We start from the raw sequence: 25,128 nt of genomic DNA on the forward strand, positions 1-25,128 counted from the left end.
GTGCCATCTTGTTCTCCTTAGGCAGTGAAATATCTTGGTCTAGCCCTAGGGTCTTGGCCAAGAATGCCAGTCCTTGATGCCAATCCACCCTGATCAAGAGGAATTGTGATATCATAAGAAATTTGATTAATGTTGAAATATTACTAACAGCTAGGAAACTTATGCAAAACTTTTGTGAAACATGTATGCAATACTTTAAAACAGTCTCCCCCAACCTGGTGCCCTCCAGATGTGTTGGACTACAACTCCCACCATCCTTCAGCCATCCATGCTGGCTGGGGTTGTTGGGAGTTGTAGTCCAACATATCTGGAGGGCACCAGGTTGGGGAAGGCTGCTTTAAAATCAGCTTCTCCCTGCTGCCATTTGATTTCAGTAAGAGGCAGAAATGGACTTTAGTACTGCCATTTTTATTAAATTTATCTGATGTTCTTTGTGAACATCAGGCAATAACTGCAAGCAATGAGAGTTAATGATATACAACCAAGTTGCACGGTGTGGCAGCAAAGAATATCAGCTAGCCATAAAATGTGAAGCAATCCGGTTAAACATTTTCCAAGTTTATACTTAATGTGAATATGAAAAATAAATGCTTTGCATAAGCTGCTGTACAGCATTAGAAGGGAGACTTCTGGAATGTGGAGTTCTAAACATTAAATTTTTAAACACATTTGTATTTTGATATGGCATTTTGTATATGTTTTTTGCAGGGTAACTAATTGCTGCAGTTACTCTATCAAGGACAGAATATACAGAGACTTTTTCAATGTTCAAAATCAGCCACTTTTGTGCCTTACTGTGTTTCAATTTGGCAGCATTGTGGCCTTCTAAAGGACAATGTTTTCAATGTTGTGATGGCTCTTTGGTTCCATCAGAAGAGAAGTATGATCTCACCAATCAATGTCAGGATTGTAGTGATGCAAAACAATGTAAGTAGATGCCACTAGACTTCAGTGGATTTTCTTTTACAGTGTTAAGATTACAGTGCAAATCTGCAGTTTCTTAAATGCTGTTCTAGGACCCAGCATTAGCCAGATGTAACTACCTTACATTGAGGCTGAATCTACACACAGCAGTTATACTGTTATCATACCGTTATCATAACTATTGGTACACAAGACACCAATGGGCACCAATAGTTATGATAACGGTATGATAATGGTATAACTGCTATGTGTAGATTCTGCCCTAATTTCGCCTTTAAAAACAACTTTTTGTAAAACATTGCTGGGGGGAAGTGGCTAGGGTTGGGAAAGTGGAGAGAGAACCAAAAGTAGATAGTAATGATTTCTTAACTTGGTAACACCTTTGGTAAGGCCTAAGTATTACAGAAATGTTTTCCCAAGGAAGTCTTTGGAAAGCATAGTATGACTTTTATTTTTTAGAAAATATGATCCGATATAATTAAGATCGTAATGGTTGTTTTTTTATTAGCTATCCAGTGATTTTATTTTTCTGTTGATTACTATTGTGTATGTATATTTGGTTTTGCAGTATTAGCACCACTCTCATATTACTTATTTAGGAAGCATACCCTGGCTGCCTAATGTATTTGCATGGCCCAGGGTTGTTTGCAACAATTACAAACAAAACAATCCCATAATAGAAATAAAGCAATAGCATGAAAATAGAAATTGTCTTGGCAGATACAAACATTCTAACATGATGGTATACCACATACAAATTAAAAGCTGGGCCAAATATCCTACCCTACTTTCATGGGACCATTCATCTCCCATGAAAGCAGATGGATGTTTGGCAACTTTGGGGGAGGTGGTCAAATTCTAAGAATTTTTGAGATGGTGGCCTTGCCTTAAAGTCATGGTAGCCAAGGGTTTTTCTTTCTCTCTATGACAGTCATCTTCCCCTATTCAAGAATGCCCTGTCACAGGAACACTGCCAGGCTGGCTCAGGGCAGTCAAGTCACTGGGGGTTTTTCAATTAAAAGAAGAAGAAAGAAAAGCAAACTAAGGCCACTCCCTTTGAAAATTTGTAGAATTCGCTCTTCCCCAAAGAATTGTCCAATCTTTCAGGAGGGGGGTTGCCCCACCCCCACCCCTACCCCTACATTAGGATGCTGCTGAAAACCGTGGACCTTGCACCTGTGTAAACATGCTTGTCCTGAAAATGCCCACAATGCAGCACTTTCTACTAATGTGTTTGGCTTGTACCTACCGTCATTTTCAATTAATAGTTTTTTGAATGCAGACAACATATGCATAAAGGCACAATTGGTTGTAACCAGATTTAGTCATCCTTAGAAGATGGGAATTATGACTAACTTAAGTCCCATTGTTTCCAATAAGACTTCTCTAAGTTAGGAATAGGGGAGACATTAGTTCAATTCACATTTTAATGTGAACTTCCCTAATTTTGCACTTTTGAACCACTGTGTGAACCAACACTCAGTTATCCTTCAAAATTCACAATTCTCCCAATTTTGCAATGGAGTCCTCCACTCAAAAAATGTATACAAAGATGTGTATATTAGGGAAAATAATGTTCAAAAATGCAGTATTGCTTGCAAGAAAATGTGTATATTAGGCAAAAATGCATACAAAAATGCATATCTTATTTTATTTTATTTATTTATTGCATTTCTATACTGCCCCAGAGCCAAAGCTCTCTGGGTGGTTTACAGAAGTTAAAAATCTACACAGAACTACTTAGAATTTTCATGGGAACGTGTGTGTGTGTGTGTGTGTGTGTGTGTATCTATCTATCTATCTATCTATCTATCTATCTAAATATATAAATATAAAAAATAAAGTTTGGGACAAAGCAGATTTATGACTCAAGAAATTCTCAAAGTTCGAGATGAACTGAAAATAAGATAACATAAGATAAGAAAAATGAGAATTTGAGGGAAACCAACATTGATAGATTTGTCCATCCCTACTCTAAGCATGACCGAGTCTGGATTCAATCTTCAGTTATGTTTAGGTCTTCCAAGATTGAAGGGTTACATTGTTAAGAGCCCGTGTTATGAGCCCGCCTCTTCCCCACCCAACTGAATTGTACAGCTCATTGTTTGGGCTCTTAATCACATGGCCCTTTAAATCTTGGAAGACTTACACATAACCATAGGTCTTTTTGAACGCATGTGAGCTGCATTTCAATAAGCTATTAATTTGGGTATAATGGTAGGTAAAAGCCTTTCCATTTATTAGGAAATGCTGGCAAAGGGCCAGCCACACATTTTACTACTTTCAGATCTTCGTAAATCAGTTTTCAGCCTGGGACATCAAGTGTTTACATTTTCATTAGCTCTTTGAACTCACTTTCATATCTAAGCAGCTGATACTTTGAAGAAGATGAAGACATATGGCTGGCAGAGCAATTGTATAGTGAGTCAGCTTTAAGATAACTAAAATTATTCACCTAAGGGGAAAAATGAGAAATATCTTCTCCTAAAAGTTATACACACACACACACTCCATCCTTGACAATAGATACTTCTGGATTCTTTTTAAAGTCTGTAGCCTAGAAAATTAAATAGGTACGGTCGAGGTTGAGCATTAGTTTATGGTTAGACAGAACTCTAAAGTACTGTGAAATAATGGTTTGGTGTGTATATCTCAAACAAGGAGGGAAAATGTATGTAGAACAATTCACCTTTTTGGCTCCATCTTGTCTGTTTCAGTTTTATCACAGCATGTTTATCATCAAGCTGATTATATTTAGGGATGACTCTAAGTTGTCATTTCCTCAAATATTTCCCGATATCCTATTTTCTCCCCCAGTTCACTCACCATATATTAAGGTCTGGTATAGCATGGATTAAAACTTGATCCACTAATAACAGTTGTTGCCACTCCTTTGTTTCCCCAAACTAGTTTGTCTTATTGTTTTGGATACTTCAAAACCAGCATATTATGAACAGTGTACTTTAAAATACAATTTCAAATCAGCAGATATTTTAATTTTTAAAAGAGCCTCATATTTTGGTATCTTTCCACAGACAGTATCTAGGGCATTAAACACAAGTCAGTTTATTGCTTTTGAACAGTGCAAACCTATGCATGTCTACTCAGAAGTAAGTCTCATTAAGTTAAATTGGGCTTACTTTCAGGTAAGGTATAGGGTATAGAATTGAAACCTAAATGGATTTTACTGAGGTTGCAAAATGCAAGCAAAAAGAGTTGATTGCTTAGTTAAAATGACATTAATCTATACACCTAAGGCTATCCTGTCCTATATATTGGCCATGCTTGCATGTATTGCTAAACCAAAGGTGGGGAAACTTTTGGAAGCAGAAGGTCACATCCCCTCAGAAGAAAATGGTTAGGGGCTGCATATTGGCAGTAGATGGAGCCAAATACAAAAGTGGACAGGAACAGCCAGTCTCTCTCTCGTGCTGTTTCTTCCCTTCGTCATCATAGAATAGCATCACAGAATAGTAGGGTTGGAAGGCGCCTATAAGACTATTGAGTCCAACCCCCATCATCCATTCTCTCTCTCTCTCTCTCTCTTTCACACACACATACACACACACACACACACACATGACCACCAGCACCACCATCCATTCACACGAGTACACAAGCATGCACTCTGAAGAATTAGAAACCCAACCTCAGAGTGTGTTGCTTAGAGCATCATTCCTAAACAGCTGTAGGCTCTGTGGTTGGGTTGTGCATGTGTCTGGTTGCCTGAGACCTAACCACAGAGCACAATGCCCAGAATGGTGTTGGAACAATACTCCGTGTGCCATGCTCTGTAGTTGGGACACATGTGGATCTGGCTGCTGGCTCTTTTTCTCCTGCTGCTCTTCTGTTTCTGCTCATGGTGGGCAAGAGTCTCAGAGAGGGAGGTCGGGGGCTACATGCAGCCCACAGACTGTAGTTTGCCTGGCTCTGCATTAAACCATAGGTTAGTGTGACATGAATGAGCAGGAAAGATTGGCACTGGGACTTGGGCTCATGCTTCCCCTCTCATTTTCCGGTGCGGCCAGGAGGAGGAATTCAGAAGCTTTGCCATGTCATGCAGACCTAGAACTGTGGTTAATTTAAACTATGGCTAAACAAGGCAGCTTCAGTAACTACAGTTTGAGGTTGGCTTGCTATAAACTAGCTAAAGTTAACGTTGATCAAAATTTGTCATTCCCAACAACATGAGAAACCATGATTAAATTTCCAAACTCCTCCCAGCTATTCTCTTTTACTTATTAAACTTTATCATTGTATCATATCATTCTCATTTGCCTAATGTTGATGCAAGATTCGTATAAAGCTTGTTGATTTGAAGGCTGGGGTTGGATGTTGTTGTTTTTAATGTCTTCTCTGTGGACTGGTGGTTTGAAACTGCCCACAAAAGAAATTTGCATGTAGTTTGCAGGTTTAGTACCAACAGATATTTCATCCCACCTCCCTCTAGATGTTTCAGTATATTGCTGAAATTGCAACCTAGCAAAGCATTACAGACAGTGATGAAGATACAAATGTTTAAACTAAATGCTTATCTTCGGTGATTAATCTTCATTACTATACAAGAAAGGACAGTGCTGCTGATATGTACAATACTGAATATTGAAGCATTACAGTTAAATGGTGCCTTGATGATGATGGCATATTTGGAGAATCGTTTTTATGAATATTTATTTTGCTAGCATCTACAATTTCCTGTATATTTATATAGTTAGATGAAGAGACACAGAAGGATTTATACCTGGGGGAAAATGCCCCATTGCATCCCTCTTGTTCTGTTTCCATTTAATTTTGCTTTTTCTGATATGGTCCAGTTCAGATGGGCAGGAAAAGCAGGACTGCTGCACCACTTCATACTGTAGATGGGGATGGGGAAGGAGCGGAGAGGAATCTCTAGTTTGTACATTGCCTGCTAGTGGACTGCTAGGCTATTACAATTTTCCCTGATATGCTAGTTTGCCATGTACAGAAAGGATTTTGGGGGTTATATGGTTTTTGGGTTATATGGCTTACATTCATCGGTTGATTGGTTCGATGAAGACCTACAACACCTTCTAGAACTAACACCAAAAAAAGATGTCCTCTTCGTCATAGGGGATTGGAATGCTAAAGGAGGAAGTCAAGAAATAACTGGGATAACAGGCAAGCATGGCCTTGGTGTACAAAATGAAGCAGGGCAAAGGCTAATAGAGTTTTGCCAAGAGAATACGCTGATCATAGTAAACACGCTTTTCCAACAGCGCAAGAGGCGACTCTACACATGGACATCACCAGATGGTCAATATCGAAATCAGATTGGTTATGTCCTTTGCAGCCAAAGATGGAGAAGCTCTATACAGTCAGTAAAAACAAGACCTGGAGCTGACTGTGGCTCAGATCATGAGCTGCTTCTTGCAAAATTTCAGCTTAAATTGAAGAACATAGGAAAAACCACTAAACCATTCAGGTATGACCCAAATCATATCCCTTATGAATATACAGTGGAGGTGAGGAATAGATTTCAGGGATTAGACCTGATAGACAGAGTGCCTGAGGAACTATGGACGGAGGTCCGTAACATTGTTCAGGAGGCAGCAACTCAATCCATCCCAAAGAAAAAGAAATGCAAGAAAGCCAAGTGGCTGTCTGAGGAGGCTTTACAAGTAGCTCACGAAAGAAGGGAAGTGAAAAGCAAGGGAGAAAGGGGAAGATCTATCCAACTGAATGCAGAGTTCCAGAGAATAGCAAGGAGAGACAAGAAGGCTTTCTTAAATGAACAATGCAAAGAAATTGAGGAAAACAACAGAATGGGAAAGACTAGAGATCTCTTCAAGGAAATCGGAGATCTCAAGGGAACGTTTTGTGCAAAGATGGGCATGATAAAGGACAAAGAAGGCAGGGACCTAACAGAAGCCAGACATCCTAGAGAGTGAAATCAAGTAGGCCTTAGGAAGCATTACTAACAACAAAGTTAGCAGAGATGACAGTATTCCAGCTGAGGAGGGCCTGGTGTGCTGTGGTCCATGGGGTCACAAAGAGTTGGACATGACTTACGACTGAACAACAACATCCTTGTTGTTGTTCAGTCATTCAGTCGTGTCCGACCCTTCGTGACCCCATGGACCATAGCACGCCAGGCCTTCCTGTCCTGCACTCTCTCCCGGAGCGTGCTCAAGTTCATATTCATTGCATCGGTGATGATATCTAGCCATCTCATCCTCTGCCGTCCCCTTCTCCTTTTGCCTTCAGTCTTTCCCAGCATCAGGGTCTTTTCCAGAGAGTTTTCTCTTCGCATTAGGTGGCCAAAATATTTGAGCTTCAGCTTCAGTATCTGTCCTTCCAATGAGCACTCAGGGTTGATTTCCTTGAGGATGGACTGATTTGACCTCCTTGCAGTCCAGGGAACTCGTAAGAGTCTTCTCCAGCACCACAGTTCAAAAGCATCCATTCTTCGGCGCTCAGCCTTCCTTATAGTCCAGCTCTCACAGCCATACATTCCTACTGGGAAAACCATAGCTTTGATTAGACGGACCTTTGTCGGCAAGGTGATGTCTCTGCTTCTTACTATGCTGTCTAGGTTTGCCATAGCTTTTCTCCCAAGGAGCAAGCGTCTTTTAATTTCATGGCTACAGTCACCGTCTGCGGTGATCTTGGAGCCCAAGAAAGTAAAATCTGTCACTGCTTCCATTTCTTCCCCTTCTATATGCCAGGAAGTGATAGGGCCAGATGCCATGGCCTTTGTTTTTGAAATGTTGAGTTTCAAACCAGCTTTTGCACTCTCCTCTTTCACCCTCAACAAGAGGCTCTTGAGATCCTCTTCGCTTTCTGCCATTAGGGTGGTATCGTCTGCATATCGGAGGTTGTTGATAATTCTCCCAGCAATCTTAATTCCGACCTCTGATTCATCCAACCTGGCATTTCTCATGTTGGACTCTGCATATAAGTTAAATAAGCAGAGTGACAATATGCAGCCTTGTCGTACTCCTTTCCCAATTTTGAACCATTCAGTTGTTCCATGTCTGGTTCTTACTGTTGCTTCTTGACCCTCGTACAGGTTTCTCAGGAGACAGGGAAGGTGGTCTGGTACTCCCATCACTTTAAGAATTTGCCAGAGTTTGTTGTGATCCACACAATCAAAGGCTTTAGCGTAGTCAATGAAGCAGAAATAGACATTTTTCTGGAATTCTCTTGCTTTCTCCATGATGCAGCGAATGTTGGCGATTTGATCTCTAGTTCCTCTGCCTCTTCGAAACCCAGCTTGTACTTCTGGTAGTTCTCGGTTCGCATACTGCTGAAGCCTAGCTTGTAGGATTTTGAGCATCACCTTGCTGGCATGTGAAATGAGTGCAATTGTGTGGTAGTTTGAACACTCCTTGGCATTGCCCTTCTTTGGAATTGGAATGTAAACTGACCTTTTCCAGTCTTGTGGCCATTGTTGAGTGTTCCAAATTTGTTGGCATATTGAATGCAGCACTTTAACAGCATCATCTTTTAGGATTTTAAATAGCTCAACTGGAATACTGTCATCTCCGCTAGCTTTGTTGTTACTAATGCTAAGGCCCACTTGACTTCACTCTCTAGGATGTCCGGCTCAAGTTCAGTGACCGCACTATCATGGCTATCAGGGACATTCAGATCTTTCCTGTATAGTTCTTCTGTGTATTCTTTCCACCTCTTCCTTAAATCTATTCCTCACCTCCACTGTATATTCATAAGGGATATGATTTAGGTCATACCTGAGTGGTTTAGTGGTTTTCTCTACGTTCTTCCATTTAAGCCAAAATTTTGCAAGAAGCAGCTCATGATCTGAGCCACAGTCAGCTCCAGGTCTTGTTTTGACTGACTGTATAGAGCTTCTCCATCTTTGGCTGCAAAGGACATAATCAATCTGATTTCGATATTGACCATCTGGTGACGTCCATGTGTAGAGTCGCCTCTTGTGCTGTTGGAAAAGAGTGTTTGCTATGATCAGCATGTTCTCTTGGCAAAACTCTATTAGCTTTTGTCCTGCTTCATTTTGTACACCAAGGCCATGCCTGCCTGTTATCCCGGTGATTTCTTGACTTCCTACTTTAGCATTCCAATCCCCTATGATGAAGAGGACATCTTTGTTTGGTGTTAGTTCTAGAAGGTGTTGTAGGTCTTCATAGAACCGATCAACCTCAGCTTCTTCGGCCTCAGTGGTTGGGGCATAGACTTGAATTACTGTGATGTTGAATGGTTTGCCTTGGATTCATACTGAGATCATTCTATCGTTTTTGAGATTGTACCCCAGTACTGCTTTTCCCACCCTTTTGTTGACTATGAGTGCTACTCCATTTCTTCTAAGGGATTCTTGTCCACAATAGTAGAAATGATGGTCACCTGAATTAAATTCACCCATGCCTGTCCATTTTAGTTCGCTGATTCCCAAGATGTCGATGTTCAATCTTGCCATCTCATGTTTGACCACCTCCAGCTTACCTTGATTCATTGATCTGACATTCCAGGTTCCTAAACAATATTGTTCTTTACAGCATCGGATTTTCTTTTCACCACCAGACACATCCACAGCTGAGTGTCCTTTCGGCTTTGGCCTAGCCACTTAATTCTTTCTGGCGCTACTTGGAAATACCCTCTGCTCTTCCCCAGTAGTATATTGGACACCTTCCGACCTGAGGGGCTCATCTTCCGGCGTCATCTCTTTTAGCCTTGTGATACGTTCCATGGGGTTTTCTTGGCAAGAATACTGGAGTGGGTTGCCATTTCCTTCTCCAGTGGACCACATTTTGTCAGAACTCTCTGCCATGACCTGTCCGTCTTGGGTGGCCCTGGATGGCATAGCTTATGGCTTCACTGAGTTACGCAAGCCCCTTTGCCACAACAAGGCAGTGATCCATGAAGGGGAACAACATGCCAGTTTGCCATTATATGGTTCTGGGGTTATATGGCTTACATTCATAGCCAAAACTGGTCGCTGCTTGGTCCAAGAGAAAGCTGAATTAATTTCATGTGCTTTTGCTCCAAATCCTGCCTATGTGTTGGTCAGTTCAGACAGATGATTACTCATTCCAGATTTGTTTTGTTTGGAGTGAATTTCACCTCTTTATCTAACTACCCTCAAACAAACATGGTTAACACTGGTAGTATAATATAGAGTATCAGGGTGTATAACCTCAATATCATAAAGCAATTAAAAGTGTTGGAGAGAGACCATGAACTATTAGATAAATTCTAATCTAGTGTAATTAATAGAATAAGATTAATTATGCTGTATTAATAATGACCAACAATATTAAATATGTTATATTTTATGGCATTTCATATTAACATACATATTTCTTATGAGCTGCAAATTATGGAAGTAATCTTTTTAAAATTAGATTCCTTTTATGAAGAATGTGATTTTGAGAATGAACTGTGCAATATGCTCAATAATGGTAAGTTACCCACTGACTGGATAAGGAGAAACGGAATGAGCACTGTAGGATCTCCTAACTCTGACCACAATGGAAACAACACAGGTAAGAGCAACATATTTCTTTATTTAGCAATAAACAAGTCTACCATAATATAGAAACATGGCCTTTTAATGTAAGGATTTGCTGCATCATCCTGGCTGCTGTGGGGAAAATCTTGAAAACACTTCCAAGCATGTTTTAGTTATATAGATTGACACTTAATGGAATGTGAAAAGATACTCTGAGCAGATCTAGGAGACTGTTACAGGCAGTTGGCTATAGATTAAATTTTAGGAAGTGATCCCCTTCTACTAGGTGTCATTGGATGGTAAACACACACGGTACACTTAGAAAAATTAAGTTTCATGTATAAAAGCAAAGTTTGAGATCTTTCATAGTCAGATGCCAATACCCAATTATCAAATACAAGTGTGTATTGTAATTATAGGTACACAACACAATCCTGGGCATGTCTATACCATAGTCCCATTGAGATCAATAAGACATATTCCCAAGTGGGTATAAGACTGCAGCCTTAAAATGCAGTCCAATAGGTACTTACTAAGAAGTGTGTCCCACTATGTTCAATGGGGCTTACACACTAGTTGTGTGTGTTTAGGATTGCAGCCTAACAACACGATCCTGTACATGCCTACTCAGGAGTAAGGGCCATTGAGTTCAATGGGCCTTACTCCCAGGTAAGTACATATAGTATTGCAGCCTTAGTGTCTTAATGACACAATGTAATTAGTTGAATTCCAAGAAGAGAGCCATAAGGAACATTTCAAAGTGTATGCAGTTAATGGATTTGGCACAGGAACAATAGGACAAACAAGCCTGTCTCTGTGCAAAATAATAAATAGAAACAAATTGACATAAAAATGGGGACACTTGGAATAGCAGGAGAATATTTCAGTCTTATGGGACACTCTACTGAAGACCTAAAAGTTGCCGTTCTCCTACAGAGGAATTTCATAGAAACACATTAGTGGCTTCATTCACACATAACAAAAAGCCAGGATTCTGGGCTTATCCTGGCGTACTGTGAATGAGCAGCAGCCTGTTTTCTCCTGCTTTGCACCTTCCTTTGCACAAGTAGGTAAAACTAGCTAGAATGGGATAGCTTATGACATCTGAACCTATGATGCTGGTTTGTTGCTCCCAAACAAGCCGGGATTGTAAGCCAGCAACCAACCTCATCCACACTAAGCCAGGATAAGCTAGAGATCCTTCATTATCATTATGCACAGACATGGCCAGCGACTTTTAAATTTTAATCTAAGTGTTTTATATATTAATTGATATTCTTTTGCTTATGGTCCATTCTTGCCTTCAGTGACATGAACTTACGCCTTCTAATTTGTTTTTTACTATGGTTGACACAGCGAACTCAGGAAAAAAAGAATTTAAATGATAAGGAATAAGGCTAACCATGTAGATGGGAAGGGAACAATTCTCTCATTATTTAAGCTGGACATCTCATAAAACCAAAAGTTTATCAATACGAATTTATTCCCCAGAGGATTCTTAGCTGTAGATATTCTGTGAACCTCTGCTAACACTGCAAGCATTTTCAGTATCACATTTGTTCTAGCTGAAGCCCGTTCACTCTACATTTTTTCAAACATCATCTCTTAAACATTTCCCAAGTTTGTAATTTGAAGACTTGGAAAATGTAACAGAAAGCATAAAATTGGTTTTCAACCTAAAGCATTCTTGGTAATTTCATTAAATTTAAATGGTCATCAAAGTAATAGGTTGTTAGTTCCATTAGAAACAAGAAATGGACTCAAATGTAGCTATAGGCTGTGACTTAATACCAGTCAATCTCCACGTGCACTTCCAGGAAATTATTTTTATTCGAACAAGGCTGGTGGTAATATATAATGGTCACAGTCCCTGCCCTACCTGGCTCTCTGAAAAGGTATGGCATGCCACTCTCCTGAAAGAGTTTGCTCTTCACAGCAATAAGTCATGTACTAGGTCAAGGGTAGGGGCTGCCTGACAGCCCAGGTGGAATTCATAAATGTCGAGAAGCGGATATGTCTCTGACCAGGCCAGAGGTCAAAGTCAGGAAATGAAAAGAGAAAAGAGTAACTCATCCAAACAGGATAGTATATTCCTGAAGTTCAAGGTTCAGGGTCTAGGCCATGGCCTGAAGCCAGAAAAACAGAAAGGAACAGGAAGATGGGTGTGGACTGATGGGAGCAAAGCTGTGCTGGGGATGGAGATAAATTTGTTCAGTTCACATTTTAACATGAATTTACCTAATTCAGGCTTCCCAAACCAATATCTGAACCAAAACACAGTTATTCATCGCTATTTGCACCTTCCAAACTTTGTGATGCAGTTCTTCAGTGAAAAGGTGTATACAAAAATGCATATATTCCTGGAAACAGCATACAAAACCACATTGTATTAGGGGAAATTGCTTGCAAATTATGTGTAGGTTAGGAAAAGTACATACAAAAATGCATATGTTAAGTGAAATATACATGAAAATGCATACAAATTTTAGTCCCGTCTTATCATGAACTGCAGAAACAGGACAAAGTAAACTTAAGGTTGAAAAAATGAGAAACTGAATTAAACCAAAACTGACATATTTGTCCATCCATAGTCTAGAGGTGGTTTTAGGCAGCAAGAGAGAGAGAACTATAGAAAGTAAAATAGAAGTGCAACCCAGAGAGGCACCATGAAAATCTGGCTTGTATAAACAAAAGGTAGAAGCAGGAACAATGCAGAGGTTGTTTAAAAGGGGATATTGAAGCTCATTGGGCCCAGAAGCTTCTTTGCTGCTGCAGATCCTTCACTGAAAAGGATCTGTTATGCTCACTATAAGGGCATGGATTCAATGTCCCCATGGCTAAGTGGACCCAGTACAGGGATCAAGCCTCTTCTTCTCTCAGTAATGGTCATAATATTACTAGGTGTGCCAAGCCAAAGCATCCTATGAATGCATAACAAGAAGATAAGTCCTGCTTCAAAGGCATTGCACTCTGATTTCGGACATTCAGAAATGGGATTCAGTGCAACTGCTGCAAAAATAATTTATTTAGCTCCGGTAGTGTGCTAAATATTTTTAGGCCTGCATTGCCGTAGTCCAGGTGGAGATATTATTAGATGAACATGTGAATGTTGGTAGGTGACAAGATAGTGCTTGGTAAACAGTAGTGAGATCTGTGTTACTAGGCTTGGACATTAAAGGTATCTGTGAACCAGAGGAGGAACCCTTCTGTTCATGGATGGTACCGAGATCCTCTGAAGGATTCCACTGGTGGAAGTGGAAATCAGCAAGTTTTGCTGTTTTCCACTCCCCCCCCCAGCCCTTCAGATCAAATTTTCAGGGGCACAAGAAGCAGAAGGAGGAATTGGTGAACGTTTATTCTTCCCTCTGCTGTTGGCAGGAGCATCCATGAGCAGAACTCTCATGAGCAGCAGGAGCAAACTCAGGTTCCCAGCCAAGAGTAGCGAAGGATGTAGGAAAACTGAGGCCATGGTGATTCTAAGGACTTCGCTGAAGAATCACATTTGGAGGGATTTGAAGGAGAGGGTGGTGGCTTGATGGGATGGAGTGGGAAAAGATGTATAAGATGTAGAATTTGGCATGGATGAAGGCAGAACTGATGGAGGGAAAGTAGAAAGCAAAGTGAGCCAAGTGCTTTCTGAATGTTCATCCAAGCTTTTGAACCCCCAAGTTTACAGACAGGTTCTGATTTAGTACAGTGCAGTTTACCACTCTCTTTTTTTGCGTGTCCCAGTATAATTTAAAAGCAGCAGCAGCAGCAACACATGAAACAGAAAAATCTATGAGCAAATGTCACACTGAGTTGCTTGGCTTGTACTAAGAAGTCTCCGCTTTTAACAAATATTTCAGCTGAGATCAATCTGTTCATAAAATATAAAGCAGATAATTTTGCTATGTAATCTGACATGCTACTCCCACTCATCATAGCCTTTGGGGCTCTGCTGGCTTCATTCCAGCTTCATATTCCATAATCTGTTGTATTTATTTCTATTTTTTTCTCTTTTTGAGTTTTCCAGAAGCCTAGAAACTTTAGGAAACTAAAAACTGAACTATCTGTCTTATTTTTCTTATCAATAGCCCATTTCCTTACATTGTCTTCTGAAGCAGTCCCATTTCCTGCAGTTTTGACAACCAGAGTGATCTTTGCAGCTAGTAACCGGCTCACCTGCCAGGTATTTGGATGCATCTTCTCTTCATGTTGTTTGTTGTCATTGCAGTTTGCCAATGCACTTGGACTATTTTTTCCCCTTAGATTTCATTTTACTATTGGATTGGTGAAGTAAATGGGACCCTCATGGTGGGACTTCATACACACTTGGATAGAGCTTTAAATATCATATGGCAAGAAAGAGAAGGAATTAAAAATCAGTGGCAAAGAGCTGAGATCACAGTCAACAACACTCTGAACACTGAGGTATGCAAACTTTTCTGGTGCATTCTGATACTGGGAATAGGTGCTTAAAGAGAAGAACTTGCACTAGAAATTTAATTTGACTGAATAATAAGATCTGGATTCTGATGAAAAATTCATGGCTGGTATTATCATATTACTTGACCTTTATCTCATGATTTAATGGAAGCATTAATTTTGCAATTATGCAGGTAAGTCAAATTAGAATTAGTTGAATTTGTCACATGCTAGTACATTAAGTGGGAAGACATAATAATAAACCCCACTTTACAGTAGTCATGTATTTGTAGACAACAACTTATTTCTTGACAGGCTTTTGCATGCTGTGAATGTTAAACCAGGCCTACGCAACTTCTGACCCACCAGTACGAGTCATGTACAGAAGCCCACCAGGGGCTTAATAAACACCCTATTTCTGCCACCTTCTTGGAATTGACCCCCCTTGCCCCCCCACAGTGAATTTGTCAGTGACTTGCCCAGGATTTGTTTCAGATTAAGGATGTGCAAACTTACCCCCATCCATGTTCTCTGGATGCCCGCCCAACCCCTGCCCCCTCTTGCCAGTTCTTGGACCTCACTTGAGCCTCTCCCATGCTCAGCGAGCAGTCCGCACCCGCCCCAGCAGACTTGTGGAGCTCCGCGGTCATGATTAAAAAAAAAAATGAAATAGCGATCACAAAAATGCACACATTTTTGTATGCACGAAAATGCACAGTAGTGTGTGTGCAAAAATGCGCATTTTTGCATGCGCACAATTTGCACATTTTTGCCATCGCCATTTTATTTCTCAAAAAATGGTGACTGCAAAGCTCGATGAGGCCACCAGGGCGAGTGCAGGCCATTCACCAATCATGGGCAGGGGGTGAGCAGGGGCAGAGGCTCGACGAGCAGGGCTCGGGGGATGCGGGCAGCAGTGGGTCCACCAGTTTCCCAGACTGAATCGAGCACTCACATCATCCCAATCTCAAATAGTCTAGTGTTAAAAAGGGGATTTTAATGTAAATCTCCGAAGTCCAAGGTTAGTATGCCTATCTGTTTGATACCACTGGTGAATATGCATATGTTAGCATATTCCTGATTCTCAGAACTGCAACAGTTTTCTTGAAAACTATTAAAACAATTTAGGAAGATCCATATATTGGTTTAAATGGAAGACCATTTATCTAATAGGAAATTAAGTTATTGTAAAATGTTATAGCATATTTTACTGTTATACCAGCTATTTTTTAAAAACCTAACTGACATTTTCTTCTGCGTACCCTCTGGTTCTCAGAATTCCACCCATTAAGAAAATTGATTTATTCTAATATGCATGTTATTACACAGTAGGGTAATCAATAAGACCATGGAAGATGGAAATGCTAAACCTCTAGATTCAAGCTTCTTGGCTTATAAAAGGGTATGATATCCTTTGGGGTCCTATGTCATGCATTCCATATAGTAAATGTGAAATATACCCTGCCAAGATAGATCAGCTTCAGCTGCCCAATTGCATCCAGAGCTCTAGCTGTTGCAATGCAAACTTCTCCTTGCTCTCCAGTAGCTAGAATGGCATCCTGGATGACTCTGCCCTTCTTGTCTCTGGATGCAAAAGGAAAATCCTCTCTGGCAGACTTCTGCTTGGCACAAGATGGTTCTGTTGTCTGGGCCTTAGAATAGGTCCGAAGGCACTATAGTATTCCTACCTCCTTCTTCATTCTTCAGAAGATACAGTAGAGCTGGAAAAAGTGCAGAAAAGGGCAACAGGGAGAGAAATTCTGTGCCACCAGACAGCATCTTGGCAGGCATAGGATTGTTTGGTTTCCTGGCTCTGAGCTTGGAGACCGGGCTCTGAGCTACAAGTCAGGAAACTGTGTTCCTCACCCCCTCACCCTTGTAGCTGGCACGGAGAGAACCGCGCTGGCTACCTCTCTGTGCTTGGAAAACAGAGCACAGAGACAGCGGAAAGGGGGTGTTCCTGGGGGTAGGGAGGAGACCAGATGAATCTTTTGGTTGCCCCAGCCTCTTTCCCTCCTGCTCCCCTCCCTGAAGCCTCTGCTAGACAGGCAGAAATGCCCATCTAGCTTAAATGCAGAGGGAGAGGTGCAACATGCCTCCTGCTCTGCATGGGATACTCGTAAGCCTCTGAGTTGGGAGGCTTATGAGTAGCCAGGGCACATCCCATAGCACTGTGCCCTAAAATGATCAAGGGGCTGCAGCAACTCCCCTGTAAGGGAAGGTTACAACAGCTGGGATTGTTTAGCTTGGAAAAAGGGAGAGTAAGGGGAGACATGATAGAGGTGTACAAAATTACGCATGGTGTGGAGAATGTGGATAGGGAGACATTTTTCTCCCTCTCTCCTAATACTGGAACCCGAGGCCATGCCATGAAGCTGATTAGTGGGAGATTCAGGACAGATAAAAGGAAGTGCTTCTTCACACAGCGCATAGTCAAACTATGGAACTTGCTACCACGAGACATAGTGATGGCCACCAATTTGGATGGCTTTAAAAGGGGGTTAGACAAATCCCTGGAGGAGAAGGCTATCAATGGCTACTAGTCCTGATGGCTATGCACTAGTCCAGTATCAGAGGCAGTATGCTTGTGTACACCAGTTGCTTGTGAACATGGGTGGGAGGGTGCTGTTGCACTTGTGTCCTGCTTGTGGGTTTCTGGTCAACAGCTGGTCAGTCACTGTGTGAACAGAATGCTGGACTAGATGGTCCCTTGGTCTGATCCAACATGGCTTGTCTTACGTTCTTATTCCCTCCCATCTAGTTTTGGGACCTACTTCTACCATTTGTTTTGGGTGGGCTGGATCATGACTAAGTCAGTTGCACTTAATTGCCACTGAAATCAGTGGAACAGCTTGTCATAATTAACTTGTTTCATTGATTTAAATGAGACCTAAGTGCCACTAACTTATTCTGGACCCAGTCCATTGTTTATATGAAGTATATTGAACCTCTTTCAGCTGACAGCCAAACTGTATTTTGGAGAAGCTCTTGGGGACCGTCTTCCAGTAGTGGGCAAGGCCAAAGGCAAAAGAGGCAGAGCCAATGATTCCAAAAATACCAATGCTTTTACCGCCAGTAACTAAGCCCTAGGCAAGGCATTTCAATCTTAAAAATCCGGGGGGGGGGGAATCAGCACAAGAGCCAGGAAACCACTAAATGATTGGTGGCTGGGGCAAAGAGGGATGCAGCCTGGGAAGGGGGCATGGCCATCTGGAAAAGGGGCCACCTGGGGAACGGGGCGTGGCCATATTGTAATGGACAGGAGTATTACTACTGAATAGTCATGTCATCCTAACATTCTGCTAAACGTTTTGCAGGTTTCCATTCAAGGACAAATATTTGAATCTTGGACACCAGGAGAAACTATTGCCATTGATGATATCTCAGTCACGGAAGGGTGTTTGCTAGCTTTCAGTAAGGATGCGTTCGTTAAGCTGTGCTAAGTTATTTCTCTGATGTTTAATTAGAAATGAAATACATATGCACAAGAATGGTTCGGAGATATCCCCAATGAACAGGGGACTTGAGGCAGCTGCTTTAAATTTACTCACATGGCTGCCCTTAGCTTGTGGTGAGCCTTTGGCGTGCAACAGATGCCACAGGGAGAATTGGATTATTTGTGTGTGTCACTGCCTGAATCTGCCTAAATGTGTGTTCAGGGGAAAAACAAGCTGATTCAAGTTGTGACACCCACCACACCTAAGCAAATCTTGCTGGCATTTTTGTGCAGTGGCAACCTCTTGAGGCTTACAAAGGGCAGCACAAACTGGAGAGTTTTAATGTCTTTGGGTCCGTAATGTACATGGCAAGACTTCAACCTGGTATTTCTTCCCAGAATTCCTTCTGACCTCTCCTAGTTGTATGCCAATCAAATCTAGAATAATTCTTGTGGATTTTGTTTGTTGCTGGTGTTAGCTCCAGGTTTTGGAGCTCCCTGGACAAGATGCCATCAGTGGGTAATCTTCCTGAGTAGCCCCACTTCACCCTCATCACTGTTGCTTCTGCCTACTTGCTTGTCCTGTCCCTCTGCCCCAATCCACACTATCGCCCAGATGGAGAGGGTAAAGCAGGGATCTCCAACACTTTTGGGTCAGTGAGCACAGTTGGAATTTTGACAGCATGTCATGGGTGCTCTCACAAAATGTCGGCCTTGCCCATTCATAAAATGGCTACTGTGGTGGGCGTGGTCAGTCACAAAATGCTCATTTCCCAGAAGCCAAACTGGTGAGACTGAAAGAAAAGTAACATGTCCATGAGCGTAGAAGGCCAAGGTGGGAACTGAGTTCTAAAACACAAAACCACTATGTTGAACCCAAGCAAAGATGGCACTGGAGGGTAGCACTTTGCTCTGCAGCAAGCCTGCCTCCCAGATTAAAAAAAGAAAGAAAAGAAAACTGGAATAAAAATCAGGAAGCGTAGAGAATCTGGCAGGCAGCAAGAGAAGTGTTTGTGGGCATATTGGTGCCCACGGGGACCATGTTGAATACCCCAGGGGTAAGATGAGCAGAGGCTGTCCTTGATCCTGTTCCTGCTCATTTGCTAGCTCAGAGAGGGCAATTGAACAAGCAGTGACAGCAAGGAGGAGTAGTAGCTAGTTCAGAGGACTTCAGGGGTTGGCAGTAGGGATGTATGAAACCCCTTACCTGGAGTCCGCGAGGGGTCCGCAGGGGGGGGAGGTGATCTGTCCCTCCCGCCCGGAATCCTCGCTGGCTGGCTCCACTGCGCAGTGAGTCCACAGAGCTGCCAGCCAGCTCCAGCCACTGGCGGACTTCCGGCCACTGGGACGCAAATAGTGTCCGGTGTAGTGGACACCATTTGCATCCCTGCTCTTTGCTGTGATAGGCTACGTAAAGATTTACGTAGCCTATTACTGCAAAGAACAGGGACGCAAATGGCATCCGCCATGCCATTTGCATCCCTGCTCTTTGCTGTGATAGGCTACGTAAATATTTACGTAGCTTATCACGGCAAAGAGAAGGGACGTAAATGGCGTCCGCTATGCCGCACGCCATTTTCTTCCGCAGACCGGCAGTGGACAGCAGCAGACGGACCGGACCCAGCCTGTGGCAGGTAGGATCCATTCCGGGGCAACTTCATGGGGTGGTGGAGGTGGGTGGTCTGTCCCGCCATGGACTCCAAGGGGCTGGATTCTTTAGAATCCATCCTCATTGGAGTCCATGGTGGAATTCACTAACATCCCTAGTTGGCAGTGGATCCCCTGCTGGAGTGTGGGCCCTGACAGATGCCTGACTATGCCAACCTCTGATGCCAGCAATGCTTGTTGCCTTGCTACTCTAGGTAGCTGCCAATAAACCCAGAGGATTGTTAAGTAGGCAGTTTACTGGGACCACTTCTTTAGGTCAATAACACATCTGCCTTGCAATCTCTGGTCCATTCTTATTGCCCCATGAAGACTGCAGTGAAGAAAAAAACCTGAATGCCAGGAGTACAAGGCAGGTGATTTATTGCCCTAAATAATTTAGCCCAAATAACTGTCCACCCTGCAGTCATTTGGGTTTACTGGCAGGTCCCTGGAGTGCAAGGCACTGGGTAACAACTAAACACTGCAAAACATTCTAGGAGATGTACCAAGCACATTCAAGACCTTGAAGTTGCAGAGTTTAAAGATGACCTAAAATGATCTCTTACAATTAAGCCCTGGGGGCCCATCAGTTTATTTTACTGTGGTGATTCACATTTTATTCTAGAATGCAGTATTTATGTCTCCAATACATTTAGCTCCTGCAAAAGGTTCTGTCCCGAACAACCAAAATCTCCTGAGATGGAAGGAATACCTGACGTCTATGTGGGATACACAATTTCCGGCATTGTCCAGGATACTGAACAATGTGGCAGTGTTGAGCCAACCTAAAAATATATATCTAGAGGGTAATCCTATACATGTCTATTTAGGATTAAGCCCTACTGAGGATTACAACCTTAATATTTTAGGAATTTGGCAGCAGTTAAATTTCCAACCACTCCAAATATCACTGAGAAAGATGGGAATCATTTGTCGCAGGAACAGGACGTATACAGGGCTGGCCCAAGACGTTTTGCTGCCTGAGCTAAGGGCTCCCCATTCGATGTACAGAAACTGGCCAGACTGGCAGTTGAATCTTACTTGAATACAGGTTTCCTCTACCACACCTAAGGGCAGCTTGGGGAGTCCAGGGCAGGCTGTGGGGTACACGTACAGCTCTGTCCTCCAACTCCTTGCTCCCACTCCCTGCCCCCAAGATCTGTCACCTTAGGTAGATGCCTCACTCTGCCTAATGGTAGGGCCATAGTTTGCAGGAGTACATTAGTCATTCTAAAAACCAAGCCCTGCATCCAAAGATTCCATTCCCAGCCCCAGTAGATGCAACAGAAAGTTAGGAAGAAGCAGGACCAGATATCCTAGAGCTGGCTGCTGACTGGTTTTTACAATTGCATTTCCTGTCTTACTTCTATTTTCTGAGGATCACATCATGTCTGACATTTGTGGCCTGGTATGGGTGTCTCAACTGCTCTGAGGGTCACATTCATGCACATCCCTTTAAAATACTGGAGTGGCAGTCTGATCTTTTCCACGAATGTTACACAAAATACACTCTAAGAGGGCAATACTATATATCTTTAGACAGTCACAAGTCCTACAACTCCCAGCATCCCTCCAGTCAGCCAAGCTGGCTGGGGCATGCTGGGAACTGTAGAGTTTTTTCCGGTCTAAACATGCATAGGATTGTACCCGAAGGTAGCATTAGGGATGTACAAATCCTCTTACCTTGCGTCCATGGGGGGTCCGCTGGGGGGGGGAGGTGATCCGTTCCTCCCCCCGGAATTCTCAATGGGGGGAGGTGATCTGTTCCTCCCCCCTGGAATCCGAGCTGGCCAGCTATCCTCCGCGGAGCCACTGGCCGGCTCCATCCCAGCTCCTATCGGCACGGAACAGTGCTCTTTGGATGCAAATGGCGTCAGCTATGCCATTTGCATCCCTGTTTCTTCTCGCGATAGGCTACCTGTAGGGATGTACGAAAGTCACTTACCTTTCCGCGGATTATGTTCATGGGGGGGGAGGCGTTCCGTCCCTCCCCCCCGGAATCCTCGACGGGGGGGGGGAGGCGATCCATTCCTCCCCCCCGGAATCCTCGACGGCCGGCTGTGCTCCGCAGCAGCTCCATGGAGCAGCCAGCCAGGCCCAGGCCAGAGCCGTCCACAGCCGGATTTCCAGCTGCAGAGGGGTCTGGGTAAAAACAACAACAACAAAAAACCCTCATACGCAAATGACTATTACGACGAAAATAAAAGGGAACGCAAATAGCGTAGCGGGCACTATTTGTGTCCCTTTTTGATTTGCCGTTTTAGCCTACGTAAATATTTGCGTTATTTGCGTTCCCCTTTATTTTCGCCGTAATACTCTACGTAAATATTTATGTAGACTAAGATGGCGAAAAATAAGGAACGCAAATGGCAGCGGCCACAGCCGCTGCCATTTGCGTACATGTTTTTTTTTTTAACCCAGCCATGATAAGCTACGTAAATCTTTACGTAGCCTATCATGTCTCTGTAAAAAAAAAACAACAACGACAAGACTGCAAATGGCAGCAGTGGCAGCCGGTGGGAAGACCAGCCTCAGCAGCTGCCGCTGCTGCAGCCGCCTCCAGAGCCGCCGCCAGAGCCGCCACTGCCCGGAACATCCGCCCCAGGTAAGTCTCATCCCAGGGGGGATCCGCGGGGGGGGGGGTGTGGCAGGCCGTTCTGCCACAGATTTCAGGGGGCTGAATGCACTGGCATTCAGCCTCACAGAGATCCGTGGCGGAATTCTCTGACATCCCTAGCTACACATCTCTATTTACGTAGATACTTACATAGCCTATTGCATGAAAAACCAGGGATGCAAATGGCGTCCACTACACCGTTTGCATCCCTTTTTTTTCACGTGATAGGCTATGTAAGTATCCATGTAAATAGAGACGCATAGCCAATCGCGTGGAAAAATGGGGACACAAACGGCGTAGTAGATGCCGTTTGCATCCGATCACTTACTTCCGGGTTCTGCACTGACGACGGAATGGAACTGGCTGGGGGGGGGGGGGATATTCGGTCTGGAGAGGCACAGGTAAGTGCGCTTGTTCCGCCGTGGACTTCAGCGGGCCGAATTCACTGGAATTCCGTGGACATCCATAGGTAGCATTCATATATTTTGTACCTGGATAGGTGTGCCTGAGTACAAAACACGAGGTATCAAGTGGGCCTCAGAAACTGAAGTTTGGGCTGGATGCTGCTGGATAAATGGAGGCAAGAGAGGGCAAGAATCCTCTGCTATAACTTTAATAGCTGTATACAAGGAGGAACTTGGGTAGGTGTGCAGGTTGTAATTTCATAGCACTGCAGGGGTAAGAGAAGCTGTAGCTCAGCCTTCCCATCTGATGTCCTCCAGATATGTTGGCCTGCAACTCCCATTGGCTGTGCTGACTTTGCTGAGAATTATGGGAGTTGCTGTATCTAGTCACTCTCCTGTCAATATTCTTTTAGGGCGCAATCCCGTGCATGTTCCCAGACCAGATTGACCTAAAGCAGCTTTCTCCAGCCTGGTGCCTTCCAGTTGTGTTGGACTGCAACCCCCATCATCCTTACCCAGCATGGCCAATGGCCATGATGTCTGGAGGTAATGGTTGTAGTCCAGCACATCTGGAGGGAGCCATATTAGGGAAGGCTGGGGTAAGTCCTAAGCAGAGTTTTTATGTGCTCTCTGCAAGCCCTCTGTATGAGCTCTGCCCTATTGCCAGCTCCAGGCCTGGCTATTGCTTCCATGGGCTGTGGCAGAGAGTTTACAGAGAGTATTGAAAGAGGCTCTGCTTAAATTTTAGCTCCTTCCAGTCTTGGAGCTTCCCTGAACTTGGTCAGACAAGGAATTGTACAGCTCCTCTGCTCCCAAGGCTTGGAAGCTTACCTGAGCTAAGCCCTGTAGGCCAGCTCAGGGCCTGTAGAATTCTCTAGAGAGATAAGGTCTATCCTTTGGGGGATTTGCACAGCTCTGTCTGAATTGTGTCAGGGACATGGATGAAAAACAGAGGAACATATTTTGGGGCTGTGCTATTTGTGTAGCTGTGTGATGAAAGGCTCTCCCCTATCAAACCTGAAATCTTCAACACCAAACTTGAAATGTATGACAGTTCTGATCAGCACAACCAAGCAAAATATCAAAGTGTGCCACAATTTTCAAAGGCATGTCCATCCTGCTGTAGTGCAGAAAGAAGCAATTAAGCATGGGTCTTGTTGACTTTTCATCAGACTGACCTCCCTGCATTTCATTCCTTCATGGGGATGGTAGTTTGAAGTGTTTAGCATGCACAGTGAGTTCATCTCCTCCATGTGTACTTATGGATGGCAAATGACACACTGATTCCTTCTTATGAGTAAAACTAATGTTGGATAGAATGCCTTAGACATGAGGAAAATGTAATACAGTGGCCACTTGGTGCTTAGTCATGTAGCCTGGAAGGGCCGATGTTTGTGTGTAGCTGTAAGGTTTACAAGGAAACTGCTCTAATAGTTTAAGAATAATTGTCCAGATCCATTATAAACATCCCATTACAAATCCTGATTCATTTCTGAAGGGTTTCTCATTTCAAAAGATTTACTGATCTCATCATTCATCTCTCTTTTTAGTTTAACCTGTTGTGAAAGTTAAGTTATAGGGCTCCTTCACATGGAGCTTTTATCCTGTGATTGAGATTGCTCCTTCACGGAAGTTTGCGGGCTCTTTACACGATGCCGTGAACCTTCAAGGCATCTCCTACACTAAATGTGCTCTGTTCCATATTTAAATAGATTGCAGATAATGAGCTATCAAATTACCGCATTGTGTCCCAGTTGAGTTTCCTCTGTGAAAAGAGTAAAAGTGGCAAGAAGAGGAGTGAGATCAATGAAAGATAATGGAAGACTCAGATGTGGGGAGAAGGAGGGGGAAGGAGTTGGGGGAGAAGGAAGCACGTGAAAAAAGGAACCGTGTGATCCTACATTTCAAATGGAAGCAGAAAGCCCCATTTTAAATGCAGGATTTTAGGCTGGTGTAGAGATGCCCACAGTAGTAGAGCAATGCACGGTATTCACTGTCAAGGAGGAACTTGTCAAACTGGAAGGAGGAAGGAACCCCTTATTAGTCTGCATCTAATGGTGGCTCTGTGCTACGGTAGCTGAAAACATTTCCACTTGCACTAAGTGGGACACCTGATTTTGCCAGTCCCCTCTGACTACTGTATCACTCCATGCCATACCTGATGCTCTTCCAGAGGCTCTCCCAACCCTCAGGAACAGCTTGTTGTGGGATATGGGGTGGGGTGAGGGCTGCAATGGGTAGGGGA

At 43.2% G+C, this 25,128-nt stretch overlaps 1 protein-coding gene across 1 annotated transcript in view; it reads left to right on the top strand.

Annotated features, from left to right (window-relative positions):
* Nucleotides 1–594: 594 nt before the first annotated feature.
* The window catches only part of MALRD1 (MAM and LDL receptor class A domain containing 1), a 439,175-nt gene continuing 414,641 nt past the window's right edge, over nt 595–25,128 (top strand). Inside the window, exons 1-5 of the mRNA XM_084860474.1 lie at nt 595–927; nt 10,266–10,406; nt 14,449–14,543; nt 14,624–14,785; nt 18,097–18,193. Of these exons, the coding sequence (XP_084716600.1) occupies nt 765–927; nt 10,266–10,406; nt 14,449–14,543; nt 14,624–14,785; nt 18,097–18,193 (658 nt within the window). The 5' untranslated portion in view covers nt 595–764. The remainder of the gene's footprint in view (nt 928–10,265; nt 10,407–14,448; nt 14,544–14,623; nt 14,786–18,096; nt 18,194–25,128) is intronic.

The sequence above is a fragment of the Heloderma suspectum genome, chromosome 5, assembly GCF_057233095.1.
Source record: "Heloderma suspectum isolate Gila_16-S chromosome 5, 16-S_ref, whole genome shotgun sequence".
Classification (NCBI taxonomy): Eukaryota; Metazoa; Chordata; class Lepidosauria; order Squamata; family Helodermatidae; genus Heloderma; species Heloderma suspectum.